Source organism: Hirundo rustica, chromosome Z (assembly GCF_015227805.2).
Source record: "Hirundo rustica isolate bHirRus1 chromosome Z, bHirRus1.pri.v3, whole genome shotgun sequence".
Taxonomy (NCBI): domain Eukaryota; kingdom Metazoa; phylum Chordata; class Aves; order Passeriformes; family Hirundinidae; genus Hirundo; species Hirundo rustica.
In genome coordinates, this window is record NC_053488.1 from 74355760 (window position 1) to 74376609 (window position 20850).

Genomic DNA, 20850 nt, shown 5'->3' on the forward strand with positions numbered 1-20850 from the left:
TTTTCCACGCATACCCCATACGCGCTACTGAAGACGAGAAGAAAGGAAGACAGCAACAAGCAAAGACTTCAGTACCAGAAACAAACTTACCTTGAGAAGAAATTGCATTCGGGTTGCACTGGTAGTATCTGCTGGAAAAGTGGATTAAAACTCTCTCTCGTTCCTGAGTTTCCCCAATAAGTGAAAAGGCTTTAAAGAAACTCCTAAAAGAGGAGTGGAAAAAAAAGTGAAATTAAGGTAATAAATCTCTTTTTGCTTCACACAGAGCAACGCACACATCACAGCAACTAGTATGTAAGCACACATTCGGTTCCAAAGAGCCTTTCTAGGAAATTGGACTATCATTCCACATGCAGTTAACTGCAACATTATAGTAAATGAAGGAAGATTTAAATTACCACCAGTCTCAGCCTCAGAATACACAAAATAATAAGTAATTCCACCATTTGAAAGAGCTGTTCTTATATTTTTTTCCTTCGGGCAAGGAACTGGAACGTGTTTTTTATGCATGAAAAGATAGCCAGCATGTTCCATATTCTATTCTAATTGTCCACCATCCTTGCACCTTTTAACTTTACTTCATTAGTATTGCTCTCCAAATCAGAGAAGCTAGTTCAGGTGGTGAAGTCAAGCAAGAGCACAGCACTCACAGCTAACACCAAATGTGTGCTCACTTATCAGAGCGGCCAGGACCACACCAGTCAGGGAGCAGTGTGACCAGCTGACCTACAGAAAATATCTGAGCAAAAGGGCAGAAGACTAGCAACATCTCCCACTTAGCTTCAACAGCAGGAGGAGTAACTTGGCCCTCCTGAGGTTCTTCTTATGAGAGCCTAAGATGCAGGGCTGGTGCATATCTGGGCACACCCACTGGATATACGCAGCAACCCTGTGCAGAGAGGTGGGGAGGACACACATCTCTCACTTCTGTTCTCCTATTTGACCACCCCTCCTCTTAAACACATTGATGCGCTTCCCCACTAGAAAAATGCCTCCCACAGCTAAAGATGAGCTGCATTAATTTATCAGGATGCTTCTAAGAAAATACTGAAAACACAAAACTTCTGGATCTAAAGTTGTTGAGGTTAAGTCTCCTGTAGAATTTTTTCCCCCCTCCCAAGTTGCTAGGAGACTAAGTGCTGAGTGCTTAACCTGGACAAAAGAACTGATAACTTAGTTTTGGGGGAGGGAAAAAAAGCTCCCGGGGAGAGCTGAGGGTGGGGAGATCTCGCGGCTCTTTTCTTTTTCTGGGGTGGGGAGCACCGATCGGGCCACGGCTGGCTGCTGGAGTCCGCGGTTAACGAAGGAGTCTGGTCCTGGGAATTCTATCATCTGTTGGAGTGCCCAGGAATTCGGAGTTTCTTCGCTGTCCTGCTGGATTTTGGGTGAGACGGGGTCCCGCCGCTGCGGCTTCTCCGGCACTGCCACCTCTGCCTGCCGAGGACACCCCGTGCCTGCGGAGGACAGTCCACCGCGCCCGGCTTCCAGCCATCAGCGCCGGAGCTTCCACCGTTTGCCCTCGGGGTTCTTGGTTCTGTTCTACAATTGTTATAATTGCTGTTGTTTTTTTGTCTGTCCTGTTATATTTACTAGTAAAGGACTGTTATTCCTTTTCCCCATAGCTCTGACTGAAAAGTTTTGTTTTTTAATCTTCCAAATTATAATAACACGGAGGGAAGGATTCAAATTCCTCATTTCCTGGAGAGGCCTGCCTCTCCTTAGCAGACACCTGTCTTTTCAAAACCAAGACAGAATTTGGCGCCCATATCGTGGGGCATTGAGAGAAAAAGGAATAACAGTTCTTAAGTGCCTACATTGCTGTGTAATGGATATCATGTGGTCTGCCTTAACCTGGTTTGGGTGGCATGTGGTGGTGGCCGTATTCCTCCCATTTGCAGGTCCTTTTCTAAACATGGGCCCTGTAACTAAGGTTACAGTGGCTGTCATCAATCTTGCTACATGGGTTAACGAAGTGAGGAAATCGTGGATTTTTAATTTCCTCTGGAAGGCAGGCACATGGATTCAGGGCTATCATACACTAACTGTGTGTTTCTGGAGTTACTTTAACAACGGTACCTACTGTGAAGAAATGACACCGGGGGAAATTTTTTCACAACCCTTCACCCAGCTCTTTGGGCCTACCCCACCAGTCTTTGAAGGGTTCAAATCTCTGAATGTTAATGACATCATACAGTGGCTGGTGTTGCTGGTATGCCTGTTCTGTTTAGCATTTAGAGATAAGGGGAGACTGACCTGGATAACCACCCTGATACCTACCCTAGTGAATAAGGATACTGCCCCACAGCCTGAGCCCATCCCACAGCCTGACCTTGCCCCACAGCCTGACCCTGCCCCACAGCCTGAGCCCGTCCCACAACCTGACACTGTCCCACAGCCTGCCTCAGGAATAAACCACCCAGACTGGGTGAAGGAGATCCGTGAGATGGGCCAGATGCTCAGGGAGTACCTTTCCCCTGTAGTAGCCTCATTAGCCCCAGCTGCTGGGAAACCCTCCCCCTGCCCCGACACAGGAGAGTCTGATGGTGCAGCAGCAGAACCCACAGACGTTACAACTGTCCAGGCTCCAGCTAAACCACAGGGGCAGCCACAGCCAGCAGCAGTGGCCCCTGTGGAAACAAAGAAGTATAAGGTGAAATCAGAGCACCCAGGCAACAAGGATAAGAAAGGAGGACCCTCACAACCTGCGGGGCAGTCAGAGGTTGAGATCATCACTGAGTCCCTGACATATGAAAGTCTCCGTAATCTGCAAAAAGATCTTGCACAGCGGGGACCTGAGGCTTATACAGCCTGGTTAGTTCGGGTCAGGGACCTTATAGGTACAGGCGTGCAACTAGATAGTAGTGAGGCAAGGAATTTGGGACCCTTGACCCAGGACTCAGGTGTGAATCAGGTATTCGTAAGGGAGCCAGGGCCCCTTTCCCTTTGGGAGCGGCTTTTAATGAGTGTACGGGAGAGGTTTGTCCACAGAGACAGAATGCAGGAGCACCATCATAGAATGCGCTGGAAGACCCTTGAGGAAGGGATCCAACAGCTGAGAGAAGTGGCAGTACTGGAGGTACTCTTTGGGAGGGGTGGACAGCACGATAATGACCCCGACAAAGTCAGGTGCACAGGGCAAATGCTGTGGAATCTGGCAACTCTAGGACCATCTCAATACGCCACATACATTGCAACAATTCATCCTGATAACAACCGAGAGACAGTTGTTCTCTAGCCAACAAGCTTAGAAATTATGAGAGTATAATCAGTGGCCCAATGCAGGCTCAGGCCTCTGCTGTGGCTAAGGAACTCAGAGAGGAGATGAGGGAGATGAGGGAGGAGGTGACAGAGAAGATGGAGGAGATGATGAGGAGGAACAGTTCCCATGTGGCACCGGTGCGAGTTACAGGCCCCAGAGTCAGAGCTCAACAGCCCCCAGCTAGAGAGAGAGGGTACACCCCACGAGCTGACCTGTGGTACTTTCTGCATGACCATGGGGAAGACATGGGAAGGTGGGATGGGAAACCCACTTCTGCCCTGGCAGCACGGGTGCGTGAGCTCAAGGAGAGAAACACTAACCGAGGGGGTTCCACTAAGATGAAGGTAGCCTCGACATCGCATGACCAGGCTGCCAGGTATTATAGAAGTGAGGATGATATGTCAGATCCCCGTGAAGGAACCTCTACCATGTATGCCCAGGAGGGGAATAATGACCAGTGCTAGAGAGGCCCTGCCTCTAGCCAGGGAGAGGCACGGGAAAACCGGGTCTATTGGACGGTGTGGATCCGATGGCCTGGCACATCAGAGCCACAGAAATATGAAGCTTTAGTTGATACTGGTTCTCAGTGTACCCTGATACCATCAGAATATGTGGGGACAGAAACTATTTCCATTGCTGGGGTGACGGGGGGATCACAGGAATTGACTCTGTTGGAAGCTGAGGTGAGCCTGACCGGGAAGGAGTGGCAGAAACATCCAATTGTGACTGGCTCAGGGGCCCCGTGTATTTTGGGCATAGACTTCCTCCGGAATGGTTATTACAAAGACTCTAAAGGACTCAGGTGGGCTTTTGGAATAGCAGCTGTGGAGGCAGAGGGCATTAAGAAATTGAATAGCTTGCCTGGACTGTCGGAGAACCCATCTGCAGTAGGACTTCTAAAGGCAGAAGAGCAACGAGTTCCAGTTGCCACCTCGACGGTGCACCGCCGACAGTATCGGACAAATCGAGATGCCGTGATCCCCATCCACAAGATGATTCAGGAGCTGGAGAGCCAAGGGGTGGTCAGCAAAACCCACTCACCCTTCAACAGCCCCATCTGGCCTGTGCACAAGTCTGACAGAGAATGGAGATTGACTGTGGACTACCGTGCCTTGAACGAAGTGACTTCACCGCTGAGTGCTGCTGTGCCGGACATGCTGGAACTCCAGTACGAGCTGGAGTCCAAGGCAGCAAAGTGGTACGCCACAATTGACATTGCTAATGCATTTTTCTCCATTCCTCTGGCTGCAGAATGCAGGCCTCAGTTTGCTTTCACCTGGAGAGACGTGCAGTGCACCTGGAACCGACTGCCCCAGGGGTAGAAACACAGCCCCACCATCTGCCATGGACTGATCCAGGCTGCACTGGAAAAGGGTGAGGCTCCGGAGCACCTACAGTATATCGATGACATCATTGTGTGGGGGAACACGGCAATTGAAGTGTTTGAGAAAGGAGAGAAGATCATCCAAATTCTCCTGAAAGCTGGTTTTGCCATCAAGCAGAACAAGGTCAAGGGACCTGCCCGAGAGATCCAGTTCCTGGGAGTAAAGTGGCAAGATGGACGGCGGCAGATTCCCACTGAGGTCATCAATAAGATCACTGCAATGTCCCCACCAACCAGCAAAAAGGAGACACAAGCTTTCCTAGGCGCTATAGGATTCTGGAGGATGCACATTCCTGAGTACAGCCAGATTGTGAGCCTTCTCTACCTGGTCACCCGCAAGAAGAATGATTTCCACTGGGGCCCTGAACAGCAACAAGCCTTTGCCCAGATCAAGCAGGAGATCACTCATGCAGTAGCCCTTGGCCCAGTGAGGACCGGACCAGATGTGAAGAACGTGCTCTACTCAGCAGCCGGGAACAATGGCCTGTCCTGGAGCCTTTGGCAGAAGGTGCCTGGGGAGACTCGAGGCCAACCACTGGGATTCTGGAGCCGAAGCTACAGAGGGTCCGAAGCCAACTACACTCCAACAGAGAAGGAAATCTTGGCCGCCTATGAAGGAGTTCAAGCTGCCTCAGAGGTGATTGGCACAGAAGCACAACTCCTCCTGGCACCCCGACTACCGGTGCTGGGGTGGATGTTTAAAGGAAAAGTTCCCTCCACCCATCATGCCACCGATGCCACGTGGAGCAAATGGATTGCCCTCATCACTCAGCGCGCCCGCATTGGAAACCCAAATCGCCCTGAGATTTTGGAGATAATTACAAACTGGCTGGAAAGTGAAAACTTTAGTCTCACAGATGAAGAGGAGCAGGAACAAGTGACACGTGCCGAAGAGGGTCCGCCATACAACCAACTGCCAGCAGAAGAAACACGCTATGCTCTTTTCACTGACAGTTCCTGCCGCATCGTAGGGATGAACCGGAAGTGGAAAGCAGCTGTATGGAGCCCCACACAACAGGTTGCACAAGCCACTGAAGGAGAAGGTGGGTCAAGCCAACTTGCTGAACTCAAAGCTGTTCAACTGGCCCTGGACATTGCTGAAAGAGAGAAGTGGCCAAAGCTCTACCTCTACACTGATTCGTGGATGGTGGCCAATGCTCTGTGGGGTTGGCTGGAGAAGTGGAAAAAGGCCAACTGGCAGTGTAGGGGAAAACCAATCTGGGCTGCAGATGAGTGGAAGGACATTGCCACTCGGGTAGAGAAGCTACCTGTCAAAGTCCGCCATGTAGATGCCCATGTCCCCAAGAGTCGGGCTAATGAGGAGCACCGAAACAACGAGCAGGTAGATCAAGCTGCAAAGATAGAGGTGTCAAAGATAGACTTAGATTGGCAACACAAGGGAGAGTTGTTCCTAGCTCAATGGGCCCATGATGCCTCAGGTCACCAGGGTAGAGATGCCACCTATAAGTGGGCACAAGACCGAGGGGTGGATCTAACCATGGACAGTATTTCTCAGGTTATCCATGACTGTGAGACGTGTGCTGCCATCAAGCAGGCCAAGCAGGTGAAGCCCCTATGGTATGGCGGGCGATGGTCCAAGTATAAGTATGGGGAAGCCTGGCAGATTGACTACATCACCCTTCCCCAAACCCGCCAAGGCAAGCGCTATGTGCTGACCATGGTGGAAGCCACCACTGGATGGCTGGAGACCTTCCCTGTGCCTCACGCTACTGCCCGGAACACCATCCTGGGCCTTGAAAAGCAAATCCTGTGGAGACAGGGTACCCCTGAGAGGATTGAGTCTGACAACGGGACTCATTTCAAGAACAGCCTTATAAACACCTGGGCTAGAGAACATGGCATTGAGTGGGTGTACCATATTCCTTATCATGCGCCAGCAGCCGGGAAGGTTGAACGATGCAATGGCCTGCTTAAAACCACTTTGAAGGCACTAGGTGGGGGGACTTTTAAGAACTGGGAGAATAATTTAGCAAAGGCCACCTGGTTAGTGAACACTCGAGGTTCCACCAACCGAGCAGGCCCCGCCCAATCTGAGCCCCTGGGAACAAGAGATGGAGATAAAGTTCCGGTAGTACACATGAGAGGAATGCTGGGAAAAACTGTTTGGATTAATTCTGCCTCCAGCAAAGACAATCCCGCTCCTGGGGTTGTTTTTGCTCAGGGACCTGGCTGCACATGGTGGGTGATGCAAAAGGATGGAGAGACCCGCTGCATACCTCAAGGGGACCTTGTTTTTCGGTGAACACTGTGACTGTGTCTGTATTTATATTCACTTGTATATATATGTATATTATTTAAAGGTTTAAATTCAATATAATATGTTGGTGTGGGAAAAAATTCGGGGTGGATAATGTTGAGGTTAAGTCTCCTGTAGAACTTTTTCCCCCCTCCCAAGTTGCTAGGAGACTAAGTGCTGAGTGCTTAACCTGGACAAAAGAACTGATAACTTAGTTTTGGGGGAGGGAAAAAAAGCTCCCGGAGAGAGCTGAGGGTGGGGAGATCTCGCGGCTCTTTTCTTTTTCTGGGGTGGGGAGCACCGATCGGGCCACGGCTGGCTGCTGGAGTTCACGGTTAACGAAGGAGTCTGGTCCTGGGAATTCTATCATCTGTTGGAGTGCCCAGGAATTCGGAGTTTCTTCGCTGTCCTGCTGGATTTTGGGTGAGACGGGGTCCCGCCGCTGCGGCTTCTCCGGCACTGCCACCTCTGCCTGCCGAGGACACCCCCTGCCTGCGGAGGACAGTCCACCGCGCCCGGCTTCCAGCCATCAGCGCCGGAGCTTCCACCGTTTGCCCTCGGGGTTCTTGGTTCTGTTCTACTATTGTTATAATTGCTGTTGTTTTTTGTCTGTCCTGTTATATTTACTAGTAAAGGACTGTTATTCCTTTTCCCCATAGCTCTGACTGAAAAGTTTTGTTTTTTAATCTTCCAAATTATAATAACACGGAGGGAAGGATTCAAATTCCTCATTTCCTAGAGAGGCCTGCCTCTCCATAGCAGACACCTGTCTTTTCAAACCAAGACAAAAGTAAGAAGACATACAGAATGACTGTCTAATAGGCAATTTTTAAACATCCCATGAGACTGAAACTAACCAGATCTGAGAGGAACAGAATATACTGCTGGAACATTCACATCTAGTCTCAATGCACAAACTTTAATTTTTCTCTCTGATGTAAGGTCAGAGACAGGCTGTACCTGCATTAATCTCACACCCACACAGAGTGTGATCCACCTGGTAATAACTTAATTTCACACGTAATTTATTGCAAATAATCCTATTCACAAGTAGATACAAGTGAATCTCCACAGGGTTTCTCTGACCTTCCTACTTTGTACTCCTGTCCTGGCTCTGGCCAGGACAAAGTTAATTTTTAATATAAGGGCTAACGTTACTTCTGATTCTCTTGAACGGGTCTCCAGCTCATATTTACGAGAAGTGAGCAACACGTACTATTACCAGAACTACAGAGGCCCCAGCCAGGTAAAAGAGAGGCATAATCAGATTTATTGGACTGTGTGGATCCAGAGCCCTGAAACATCAGACATGCAGGAGTGTAAGGCTTTAGTTAACACTGGCACACACTGTACCCTGATGCCATCATGATTCGTGGGGACAGAATCCATATCTTTCTGGGGTGCCAAGGGGATCCCAAGAGCTGACTGCATTGCAAGGTGGAGAGAGCACAACTGGAAATGAAAAACATCCCACTGTGACTGGCCCAGAGGCCCCGTGCATCCTTAGCTTAGCTTAGCTTAGCCTAGATTGCCTCAAAAAAGGGTATTTCAAGGACCCAAAAAGGCGTTGTTAGGATTTTTGGGACAGCTGCTGTGAAGACAGAGGAAATGAGACAGCTGAATACCTTCCCTGGTCTCTCAGAGGACCCCTCTGTTTTGGGACTGCTGAGGGTCGAGGAACAGCAGGTACCAACCACTACCACATCAGTGCACCATCAACAATACTGCACCACCTGGGACTTTGTGACCCCCATCCCCGAGATGATCCATGAGTTGGAGAGCTGGGAAGTGGTCAGCAAGACTCCTTGACCCTTTAACAGTCCTATATGGTCAGTGTGTTAGCCCAGGGACCAATAGACTATCATGGCCTGAATGAAGTCACACCACCACTGAGTGCCACTCTGCCCAAGATGCTGGGACTTCAGTACGAGCTGGAGTCCAAAGCGGCAAAATGGTGCCACCATCAACACTGCTAACATGTTCTTCTCCTTTCCTTTAGCAGCAGGGTGCAGGCCTCAGTTTTTCACCTGGAGGGGTGTGACGTACACCTGGAACCATCTCCCCCAGGGGTGGAAACAGAACCCCATTATTTACCCTGGACTAATCCAGCCTGAACTAGAAAAGGAGGTGAGGAAAAGGGTGAGGTCCAAGAATACTTGCAATATATTGACAACATGATCGTGCAGAGCGACACAGCAGGAGTTTTTGAGAAAGGGGAGAAGACAATCCAAATCCTCCTGAAGGCTGGTTTTGCCACACAGCACAGTAAGGTCAAGAGACCTGCCCAGAAATCTCAGTTTTTAGGAGTAAATGGCAAGACAGATGTCATCAGTCCTACATGAGCCTGGGCACATTTTAGAGAAGGTCATAACTATTAATATTAACAGGAGATCTACAGCGAGCAGAGACCTCCTAAATATGTGCCACAAGGCAATTATGTGTTGGATTTCACAATTTAAAAGAAGAGTATATTTAGCAACATGCTTCAGGGGTGCTAAAACCTGGAAGGAGCAGCAGACCTCCCACTGCCCAGCAGCTCCCCCTGCCTCAGGACCAGGTGGTTCATGCTTGTGCAGGCATGCTCCATTTCCACCGCCTTCAGCAGGCAGGACTTTGTGGGTGCCTTGGATCTGCTAGGGTCTCATAGCATCACACCCCCAGATATGCATTTGCAAAGGAGACAAGAAGTGCATGCACACCTAGATTTCCATTAGAAAAAAAAATTCCCACTTAAGGAACCTCAGTGAAATGAATTAAACTAATTTAAATCCCCTTAAACATCAGAACACCAGGAACTGCACTAACTTGGTGTTTTGACTTCTGAGAAAAAAAACACTGAAAATAAACATTGTTGAGGTGTGATTCAAGTGTAAAAAGGAAAGAAAATGGAAGGGCTGGTTCTTCAAACACCTATGCCAACAGTTAGCAAACTCACTTACAGCTTCTTCCACGTAGAAGTTTTTGCTGTTTTGCACATTTCTGGATTCCTCAGGAAGAGACACAGAGAGGGGAGTTGCTGAGCCACACCAAACCCTGGTCTTAGTGCACTACAGCAAAGCAGGTTAAGCTCCAAAAGGCGTCAGCCAGAAAGTCTGTGCCGATCGGCTGTAAGCAACACTGTTATTCTTCACTGGCACCTGGACGACTACAATTCTCCTGTTTTGAGAGTGACTGGACATTTTTCTCCAGCTTCTCTGTATCAAGGACCATCCTTAAGCAGGTCTGCTCAAATACTTCCTTCTCCACGTGGCCACCACTCCAGTAGTCCTGGAGTATGGCAGCACACCAAGCCAAACAGAAGAGGAAAGCTCTGTCCCCAAAATACATCACAGTCCTCACTTCACCTTCTTATATCCAAAAAGGACAATCATGTAAATCAGGACAACACCGCAAACAGAACTGTTATTATAATTAGAACATAAAATCCACAAATGGAACTGTACCTGAGCGAGCAGTCCAGCGTCATGCCTGTGAAGTCAAAAAATTTAAGATATTCTTCGGCCACAAGCTTGCTGAATTCATTGCTAAAGAAAAGCAAAGAAGTAAGTAAAGGTTATTATTCAAAAGTGAACCCCTCCAGAACCATCAGTAAGAATGTGGCCAAAGGCCTCATACCAGCACATACTTTTTGCCCAAATGTTTTGCCACATCAGAGCGTTTGAATCTGTCCAGATGGTAGAGGCGCTTAGCCAGGCGCCTGGCTGCTTCCAAATTGCTGCTGCTGCCATTGCTGAGATCATGGCCAGGGGCTCCAGTGGGATCTTTCTCCTGAAGTTCATTGCTCCCCATGGTGGCACTGGAGTCTAATACCACATTCTGTAGTTTAACATTGCTGTGAGATGAAAAGAATATGGAAAGAAGAAAAATAAGATAAAATTATAGTTTCCTCTCAGAATAGAAGGCAATTACCCGTATGGAGGAAAGATGACACAAAGTAACAAAATCCTGTTAATTGAAGGAACAGTGTAGGACGGGGATATTCACTCAGCGGTCAGCAGAAGTTAAGGGTGTTTAACAGACAGCCAAATAGGGACTTTCCTCCTGCGCTAAGTATCCTCAACTTGGGTTCACTTCAGAGAGCCCTTTGCTATTATCAGACTAAAACTACACTTGAGTGCTTTACACATTAGTATTTTTTAACCAAATTGCTTGCTTGCCTTGAAGAGGTCTCTTTAAAAGTAGGAAATTAACCATTTTTCATGAGAAATGCAGGGATTAAGCTAGGGTAATCAGTTTGACTCCAAGCTGAGTCAGAACAAGTCCCTTCCTCATTCCCCCTCAGTTGCCCTGGAAACAACACAATTCCTTAAATCTAAAATAATATCACCAGAACTCTCACTGGGTTCTGTGTCGCCCATGAGCAGCAGACATCCCATGGGAAGGCACTGCCAGAAGAAGCAGGACTCGGAGCAAGGAACCCAGTTTGGATTATGAGAGACACAAACCACCCATGCCAGCCTGGAGAACTTGCTTCCCTCCTGCTCTCTCATGGTGGCAATTATTTCCCCCACCAGCTGCTCAAAGTCAGGATGTTCAGCATGGCAATCCCAGGCCACTTCATATAAATCATGTACTTATACATTCCTCCCACCTCTAGTACAATAGGAAAGCTCTGGGTGAGCTGTGTGCCTGCTTTGCTTCTACCATAAAAGAGGCAAGAGCCCGCCACACCAAAAAGCACACCCCCACATACACACCCCTGCACAAAGGCAGGCTTTCAACTTTAGAAGAGCTGTTCTCTGACACTGGCATGAAAATTTTAGCAAAATCTCAGCTCTGTATATGTGTGTGTGTGTGCACTTGACAGCATTTCTATTCTTATTTCTATATTTTTATACTACATAGGAATTCTTTCTACTAAAACCCCATTTACACAGCTAATGAATGATCAGCAAGGGTCGTGCACAGGGCAGATATGAGTGGAATGAGCTAAAGATGACTTTGAACACACAGCACTTTAAACAACATACCACAGCTTCATACATCACTGTAGTTTTCAGACTTGACAAGCCATGGTTAAAACAACTGATTGCTGTGCTCCAGTAACAATTGTCTAGCCATTTACTCAAATGTCTGTTAGCCACTTATTGACTCCTCAAAGATGAGATTTTCATATAAGGTGAGCTTAAAATAAAAATATTTGGTATGCTGCATGCCAGAAATCATCACCTGCCTCCTACCTCTCCATGGTTTAAGAGGACATGTACAGAATGGAGATTTGCCCATTCTACCTCTGCTTCCATCCTTTCAGTGCTGCTACAGCATCAGAAATATCCACCCTGTAGGTACAACCTCTTTATCAAGTATTTGGGGAAAACAGAAATCTAACCTGTTCCTGCAAGAACTGAGCATTTTCATTGGTTTGCATTTATTTCAGTGTAAATAAAATGGTGCTATAATACAAGGCAGTCAGTCTCAATGCCTGCTAGGAAATTAACACTGTAAATACAATTCCAACAACACTAATACTACTGGCCATCATTATCCTAGAAAAGAAAAAAGCCCCTCCTGACATCATTGTTGTGGAAAATGCCTCCTCAGCCCTATCCAAAACCAATCTCTGAAACTCTGTAAATTTGGCCTAAATAAAACTTGTGAAGAAAGCAAGTGACAAAGTGCCCTGACATAAGCCCTAAGCAATGCCTTGTCCATTAAAATCCAGCACAATTCATTCCAAATTCCCATCTCTAACAATTGACAAGACCAAGGCATACCCAGGTGAGCTAACACAATCTACAGAGTCTTTCATGAACGTATGCTGCTTCAAAAGCCACACCAACTTACAGAGCCTCACCTCACTATAAATCACAGTCCTCTTTCACCACAACTCTTTATTAAAGGTAGTATTTATAGCCCTGAAAGATGGCCAAAGCTGACAAGAAACATCTGTACCCTGCTAGGAACCAACGCACTACAAAAGTCAACGGTAACCACAAACCACCACACATTCAGAAAAAAAGGAACTGGCAGCATCTGCCACTTAGTGAAATTAACAGTACAGCAGCTCCCAGCTTCTGCTTTGCCTGTCAGAGCCATGGCTGGGATGTGAAGGAGGAACACCCAGCAAGAGGGAGGGCGTGCTCTTTCTCCTGTTTGCCAAAACTAGTCAACAGGGCTGCATAAGAAACCCTGTCTTCCAGCTTCTCCAATTTAAAGCTTCATCCTGACCGAGAGCACCCACATATGCATTGAAGAATAAGGGATGCTTCCTTCTGCTATTTCAGTAGTTAATTCTGACAGTTGATTAGCTTATTACTTAGGACAAAGGGGGTCTAAGTAATAACTTTTTGTTCTTTGTACCTAGTACAAAAAGTAACTACTAAATGAGTACTTTTTGTACTTCATACAAAAGTAGGAAGTATAAAAAGGCTGTCAAATCAGCATAGGTTGTCTGTAACATAAGCCTGTAGTTCAGGGGAAATGGCAAATTCTTAGCAGTAAAGTGAGACTTCAGTTCTCAGCTGGTTTTAGGTGGCTTGAAGACTCAGCGCTCATATCACTGAGGGCTTAGAAATGCAGATGCCCTGTGCATGGCTACTATGCAAGCTGCCTTCAAGGAACGCTATTTTAGCAGGGTCCATGTGGAAACTAAGGGAAAAGGCTGATATCTCTTCCTACTTTCAACACTTTCCAGGTGCATCATTTTCCCTCTGTGCATCAGTTTACTGCTGAACTCAGTAATACTTGCCTCCCTCTCTAAAGTGTTTATAATGATTTCTAGCCAAGAGCTAAGAAAAACCAAGGCTGAAAACAGGTCTCTCTTCTGCAGTCTACAGTTTTTACGCATAAAGAATCCACACCAGCATTACCATCAAAACAGTGCCAAGAAAGAGCTCTGTGATACAGAGCAAGGCTGGACATAGATTTCCCATGCAGTTTTGCTCTTTATCACATAAAAATGAGAAACCTACCCTGAAAAACACAGGCTGAAAAATGTAACAGATTATATTCCCTCTAATCCTAGATTCAAGGCCAAAAGGGATTGTAAAGATATTACTAGTAATTGCCTGTACAGCAATGGCTACTGATTTTTATCCAGAGACACATTAATCTGCTATCAGAATACACAGAAGACAGAAGCTACAAAAAAGCCTCCAGACATCTCTAGTCTCACAGCACATGAGCAGTGACCAGAAACCAGGTCTACAGACCTTGTCATTTCTGTCCCCAGCAATGCACTCCTGATGCATCCTTTTTCCTGTCAAAGCATCCCCAGACCCCCGTATCCAGCAGAAATTACAGGAATTCTATAAGCAGCCAATGTGGTAAATGCAGTACTTTCTAACAGCAGCAGACACCTCTCCAAGCTCACAGATAAAACATGTAAGCCATAGACAGTAAACTCTGCCAGGCTTTCTAGCCTTCCTGTATTACATCATAACTGCCAGGGATTTTATACTGCTTTCTTCTCTTTTTCCATTATAGACCAGGTCTACAGCAATTTAGCTCCCAATGCCAAGCTGTCTCAATCTTGCCATGCTCAGCACTTAGCACACTTGATCTGTTTGGGAATATTCTTGATTCACTTACTGCCCTCGTCTCCCATTCCAGATACCACCAAAACTGAAACTCTACACAGCAACAGTTGATTGAAGAATGGCTGCAATTTCTAGAAAAAAACACAAGGCCAGTAACATAATGGTAACAATACAGGTACCTCATATCTCACTGATCCAACCTCCCAGCCAGCTAGGCTGCAAGAGGAAACCTCAGCCTGAATGTGAGTTTTTGATGTCTTAAACCTTGGTATGCTCTTCATTTCGTAAAAAATCCATGGAGATAAAACTCTATGATTAGTTCCAAGGAAGAAATGCACATTAGCATTTTCCTTTATGGAGTAAAAGCATGGAGCAATTGGTCCAGCTCCTAACAAAGAAGTGATGTTCAGAGTTGACAGTGAGTGGCAGGGTGTGACAACTCAGCCTAAGTGCTGTTCTCATCACAGCCACTTCAGTGATCTCAGCTTGTCACTGCCTTTCACTTTTCCCAGACTGATGCACAGCATGCGCTCTGTGGCACATGGACTCCCATGGATGTATATGTTCCTTCCCCAAGGAGCTCTAATTCATCTGGCATACACATCTGGAGTGCACTGGTTGCAGGGGAGTTTGGATTAAGACAGGGATGGAACCTTCACAGACTTTTTGGAAAGCGAGGAGGAGGGAACAGGAGGAAAAGCAACTTTTTTTCTCTCAAATAAATGTGCATGCCTTTAACATCAGCTTTACTCCAAGGCAGGCTGTGTCAGGCATTTGCCAGCAAAATTCACCAGAGCAAAACACAGCAATGATTAAAAGTAAGGAAGGGTGGAGAGACTTTCTGGCATGCTGAAGCTAGGGCCAAAACCAACGTTGTATTCAGCAGGGGTAAGGCGTCTACTGGAGAGAAACACTGAAGCTGATAATCACCCACTGCAGGACAGTGCTGGCCTTGTTTTAAATGCTTTCACTCCAAGCCTTCTCCTCCCAGTTCTGAAACAGGACAGCATTCCCTCCATAACCACCAGCTCTGTCCACGAAAAGCATGCTCTAAAACTAGGTCAACAGCCCCTCAGAAGCATGGCAGGGACAAAGCAGAAACTGTCAGGTGCCTGACCCACTTCTTCACTCCACCCTCTAGGTCCTGCACTGTGGAAATAAGTCCCTACTTTGCAACCCTTCAGAGAAATGTTCAGTGAATGATATCCTTTCACATTTCAGAGCAGACCAGACATAAGCAGTGGCACAGTCTGAATTTTGTTTAAAAGGACCTGAAAAGTTGTGCTTGAACAGCCCAGCTCTGAAAGGAGCAGCCCCACTGAAGAAAGTGAAGAAATTCCGGCAGCGGCAGCGGTGGGATGTGATGACTCAGTTCCTGCTACAAATGACCCGACCACACAAACAGGCTGCAGCTCCAAACCAGCTTCTTCAGGGCCAAGAGACAGTGAGCACAAAAGCACTTCAAGCAATGATTTACCTTGCCAGTTACCTTCAGTTCCAGGGCTCTTCCAAACTACAGCTACAGGAAGGGGAGAAAAATAATAATAATAAAAAAATGCCCTTTCCTAGCAGATGACTCAGTGTGCTATTTTACTCCAAATGGTTTAATCGGCTTTGAAGTCCTACGTATGGATTCTCTTCAAAGACATGCTTTGAAGTAGATCTCTCTTTGAGGACTGACACAGCTGCACTTTGCTGCAACTCCATTCAGTGGGTGTCTCACAAACACAGCATCAGCCAGGACATACAAAGCAAGGACGGCATCTACAAGCCAGAGTAACCACCAAGCATCTATTAAAAAGTACCTCAACCTTGTCACATCACACAGAAAGGAGCAAAGTAAAAAGTAACAATCCCTATAATCCCCTATTGCTTATCAATAAAATGCATATGCAAAGTCAATTTCAGATCAAAAAATATGAAATGCATACTGCTGTTCAAAAATAACCCCTTCTTTCCTGAAACCATTTGTCTTTTTCTTTCATTAAAATAACTCCTACTGATTGTTAAAAAGGGAGCTAGCACCTAAAGCATTCAGAAAACACCATTTCTGTAGGCTTGTATGCAGCAAATGCAATTGTCATTACAGGATCACAGCATTAGAACAAGAAGTCCTGCCACATGGAGGGAGAGGACTGCAGCCCTTCCGAGAGACAGCGTGTACTTTATTACACAGACATGCTGGCCTGCTGCCACCTGAAGTACAAATGTCTTGCTAAAAATAATTCAGGTTTGATTCCATTTTGACCTTAGGCTTCATATATTGCTATGGCAAGGGTTAGTGCTTCCAAAGGGACACTAATCACAATAATGTCACCATGCCTAGAAAGTGAAAACCTGGTTCTCACCACAGGCCATATCCAAAGGCTCCTCTCTGCAGTGGATATTTCTGACATATTTCAGATACATAGACTTGTCTCTTGAAAGCATTAGGATTGTCCCGTACTCAGGATCTGATCCACCTGCCCCAAGAAAAATAAAAAACAGACCCAACAAATGCACTGCACACCTATGACCTTGCTCAGAAAACATTCAGCCCCTACATGTTTCCGGAATCCTCAGGCTCTCCCTTCAGAGTCTACCTGCTCCAGGCATCAAGAGCCATCATCCCTGTGTTCAGCACACACATGACCCTCCTTCCCTATAAGGCTCCTGCAGGGTCCTCCAGGATAGGACCAAAACTGGGAAGACAGCAGAGTACTTCCCCCCCCCCCCGTGCTTGGGCTTGGTTTAACTGTTTGGAGACTGGCTCAGGAAGAGCATATTAGCCAGGCAGCTGGTCCAGCTGATCCTTCCTGGCAGGGAGGAAAACAGACGCATAAAAATATATGTTTACACTTCTCAGTTCAGGCTTCCCTGCAAATGTGCAGATGAAGCACTTGAGCACTAGCATTAGTATCACACAGGAGCTTTACATTGAAACCATGCAGCAAAACGAACCACCTGTCCTCAAAAAGAATAGCGAATAAAGAAAAAACAACTACTAACCAACCCACAGCTCAGCCAGCTGTGCTAGCAAGGAGTCTGCATGCTCTGTGCCCTGTTCTTCTCCACCGCTGCTCCAGCATCACATCCGAAGATATGCATGCCTCACTATGCTGTCCTGCCAGATGCCAGGCACTGTGTCTATCCCAGCACACACACAGAGGAAGAAGAGACTTAACCAGCAATAACATGGAGAGGGGCTTGACTAGCAGGCAGTCATGGCTAATGGATGAGACAGCAGGCTGCCCTTCGGGACCAGCTCAGAGCTGGCAGAGATACCTCAGTTTTGGTTAATCAAGCCTTCCTGACCTAAATGGCTTTGACTTTAATGGAGATGTGCCAACAGATGCCAGCTTAAAAGCTGAGCTGCTGACAGTTCTATACTGAGGCGCTTTGTGTAGCAAGCTGATCAGCTGCTCCACTTTTTATTTTTCTTTTCTGTCTCTTTGAGCTCCTGGATTTTTGTTTTGTTTGTTTTATTTCCAGAGGAGGCTGGGAAATGAAGAGGCGAAAACTCAGCAGCCCTTTTTTTTCCCTAAAACAACAGTTTATTTAGGAACTAGAAGCAGCTTTACAAAGTCTCACTAAACTGGTGTTCCAAGCACCTCATTAGCCACAGCAAAGGCAAACTCTGTACAGCATATCTCCAGTGACCTCATAAACAGATGATACCTTCCTGGGGGGAATAGCAAGGTAAACAGTGTAGCATAACATTTAAGAAGTTACTACGCTGTGCAACAACAAGGCAAATCCTCAGCTGTGAAAATGCCTGTGGTGTCAGAAATGTACCCTTGTGAACTGTGCCAATTCCTCTTTACCTGGATTCAACATACACCCATGCCAGCATATTGTGGTTAGCTGTGGCTCAACAACTGACAGATGCATTAGCCCACGTGCCAGCGCTTTTTTGCTTGCTCATGAACTGCAGACACATTTAATGCATTTGCTTTTCTAGGACAATAACCAATGCCATCCCTCTGAATGACCTTCCTTATCCTGGGCATATGGGTGACAGCAAATATGAAGTACCATGTTCCGATTGACCTATGTCTCCTAGGTCCCAGTCTGCCATGAGCTGAGGCATGTCTGAAGACGAAAAAACATCCACTCAAAAAAATAGGGATCTCAGCAGATTTGGCACTAAATGAAAAAATTCAGTTGGGTCTCTAAGTGAATCTTCAAAGTGCAAAAAAATTCTACCAGACTTCTGTCAGACAGACTAATAAAATTAATGTATAAAAGTTACATGTTAGATTCTTAAGTATTGAGTCTTGTAACTACATTGAAAAGTCAAATACAAACTTCTTTGGACAAAAATATCAGTGTACAAACTGAAAACCAGATTTATAACTGTCATCTGGGTACTGATAAAATGGGAGGAGACTTAGAGAAGCCTGGAGAGAGGAATCAAAACTGGATTTATTTGTTAAAAAAGTTTATTGTCTTAATTAAGGAATAACCAGAGTGCCAGGTAAGAAACTGCTGGAAATGACCTAAACACAGAAGAAAAATATCCTCCATGGGAACTACAACAAGAGGCCCCAACAATTAAAAGTAACCTGGTACCCATGGGAATTTTAGGCTACGTTCTTGTGAATTTATTCTGAGAATCACCAGATTGCTTTAGGGAGTTTGTATTCTTCCCCTCTTGAATACATATGCAACTAAATTTGTGTTTGCATCTCTAGGAGAAAAAAAATAACAGGACTTGCAGAATTTGCTGAGCACCAGCAGTTCTTTGAAGATGATGGCAGGTGGCAAATATTTAGCATATTTAAGGATTAGGAGTTGCAATACAGATTTTTTTTATTTTCTCCATGGATTTACAAAAATCTTGGGCAATGTCCTGCCAACAAAGAAAATACTTCCCAAGACAACAGGAAAAGGCATTTATGGCAGGAAAAGAAATGCCGTAAGTTTTTTGTTGTTGTTTTGTGGGTTTTTAAAAACTTCTTATTTTGACTCCAGACTATAAGGAGAGAGGGAATGGAAAGCCTGCTATAAAATATGCAGTAAAACCAAAGACTAAAAGAAATCCAGTCTTTAAAGTCTGGAAGTACAGACATCACCACAGAGAAAATTTCACACTTCACATTTAGTCACGCAGATGCTTTTTCTGTGGTATACATAGAAAAGATAACTCCTTTTCCCCTCAAGTATATCTTACTGCTTTGGAAACACATTCACTTCACCCCGCTCTGACTTGGATCCGCAATTTGAATCAATTTCCTGATGATTGCCTGTGTCCAGGCAACACAAATTCAAGCTCAGTGTCTTGGTAGCAGCTTGCAAACAGTTGTCCTTACTGCTCTGTAAGACTTTCAGAGGGGAAGTCTTACTTTCCCTCTGAAAGTAAGACTAAACTCCCAGATAGGAAGGCTGAGCCTTGCTCGCCTTCACACAACACACTGGCATGGGAAGAGAGGGGTACATCACCTGGGGCGTGGGTGTGACAGCGGGGGGACTGCATGCCTCCGCAAGGATAACAAAGAGACAAGGTAACCAAACACGGCCCAAATGCAACGTCCTTATTGTCATTACAAAGCTTGTCATTACCTACTTCACGAGGATCCCACACTGCACTGACACACCGCAAGGCTGTCGCTCAGCTCTGAAACCTCACACACTACCCCTACCTCCCCCTGTTCTCTCACCCCCTCCTGTGGAAACTTAAGGCTACTTCAGCTGAAGATTTTTTTTTTTTCCCCCAGAGGGATAATCGCCACAGAATGACAGAATATTCTGAGCTGGAAGGGATACAAAAGGATCATCGACTCTAGCTGTTAAGTGAATGGCCCAGGCAGGGATCAAACCCACAACTTTGGCATTATTAACACCATGCTCTCAACTGAGTTTATCTCAGAGAACTGAAAGAGAACAAACTCTACCCCAAAGACACAGAGTGCCAAAGGAAAGCAAGCTGCATGCCCTTGCGCCCCAGCCATCCCTCCTCCACTGGCCAGGCACAAAGGGCATCTAAGCTATGCCAAGAAAGGACTACTTGAAAAAGTAAGCCTGCTTGATCTGCAGGAAGACCCAGGGGCAGATGACACCCCCTCCCCTAACGAAGCACAGCAGGTGGCTGTCAAAGCAGGCAGGTCCATCATACAGCTCTCTTTAGGACTTACTGCGTTTAACCACGGCCAGCAGCTGACAGGGAGGACAGCAGGGATGAAATCTTCAGACACCCAAGAGCTCATATGAACTTGCAGCCTGTAAGCCTCTAATAGGTTTTTTTTTCCTCTTTTTTTCAGTTCTGAAGGCATGTGACCGGCCCTCACATACCAGAGCTGACCCCTCCCAAAGCCAGCAATTTCCTAAGAGCAGAGAAGGATGTTACCCTCCCGCTTATTCATTACGAGGCCAGGTTTTCTTGTCCTTATGCATGAAATCCTTACTCCCCGTGTGAGGTACACTCTGGATCCCTCCGGACGGCTGCAAAACGGGCTATGGTCCTCAGCTACCTGCTGTCAGGAGGCCATTGCCA

At 46.4% G+C, this 20850-nt stretch overlaps 1 protein-coding gene across 9 annotated transcripts in view; it reads right to left on the reverse strand.

The window, feature by feature from the left end:
- Nucleotides 1-20850, reverse strand: part of PSD3 (pleckstrin and Sec7 domain containing 3) — a 120656-nt gene that overhangs the window by 69536 nt on the left and 30270 nt on the right. For 8 of the 9 annotated variants that reach the window (XR_009208638.1, XR_009208639.1, XM_040089253.2 and 5 more), the window contains 3 exons: nt 10526-10732; nt 10344-10424; nt 91-203 (listed from right to left, as the gene is read on the reverse strand). Coding sequence is in view for 7 of the 9 variants with exons in the window: in XM_040089253.2 (XP_039945187.2) it covers nt 91-203; nt 10344-10424; nt 10526-10732 (401 nt within the window). In the remaining 2 variants the exon portion in view is untranslated. Of the gene's footprint in view, nt 1-90; nt 204-10343; nt 10425-10525; nt 10733-20491; nt 20581-20850 lie in introns of those variants that run through there. The other variant, XM_058424228.1, reaches the window with a different exon arrangement.